The sequence below is a fragment of the Eimeria tenella genome, genomic scaffold (genome assembly GCF_000499545.2).
Source record: "Eimeria tenella Houghton genomic scaffold, Eth_scaff2602, whole genome shotgun sequence".
NCBI classification, from domain to species: Eukaryota; Apicomplexa; class Conoidasida; order Eucoccidiorida; family Eimeriidae; genus Eimeria; species Eimeria tenella.
In genome coordinates this window covers 5,877-6,229 of record NW_013542474.1, presented here as the reverse complement: position 1 = coordinate 6,229, position 353 = coordinate 5,877, and the positions used below count along the sequence as shown (strand labels likewise).

The 353-nt window shown below is 71.1% G+C and overlaps 1 protein-coding gene across 1 annotated transcript in view; it reads right to left on the bottom strand.

Moving 5' to 3' along the window:
* ETH_00037270 (uncharacterized protein) overlaps positions 1 to 353 on the bottom strand; it is a gene marked incomplete at both ends in the record, with an annotated part of 3,833 nt that overhangs the window by 1,896 nt on the left and 1,584 nt on the right. Inside the window, one exon of the mRNA XM_013375250.1 lies at positions 151 to 353. Within this exon, the coding sequence (XP_013230704.1) occupies positions 151 to 353 (203 nt within the window). The remainder of the gene's footprint in view (positions 1 to 150) is intronic.

The window sequence follows — 353 nt, the reverse complement described above, 5'->3', positions numbered from 1 at the left end:
GCGGCAGGGCGGTGAGCCGCGGGAACAGACGCAGCAGCGCACAGCCACAAACCCTAGACCCACAGCAGCAGCGACAGCGGCAACAGCAGCAGCAACTGCAGCAGCAGCAACAACTGCAGCAGCAGCAGCAGCAGCTCACTCTGCGGGGGCCCCCGCCCCTCCTGTGGCGGCCCCTGTCTCTGTCTCTGTCGCGGGGGGGCCCCCTCGGGGGGCTCCTGGAGGCCTGGCGTCTCCTGGGGGGCCCCCTTCTAGCAGCAGAAGGGGACCTGGAGTAAGAGGGGCCCCTCCAGGGCCTCCTGCGCTGCCGCTCCCGGGGGGGCCCCCCTCGAAAGGGTACAGTACCCTCGTAGCGG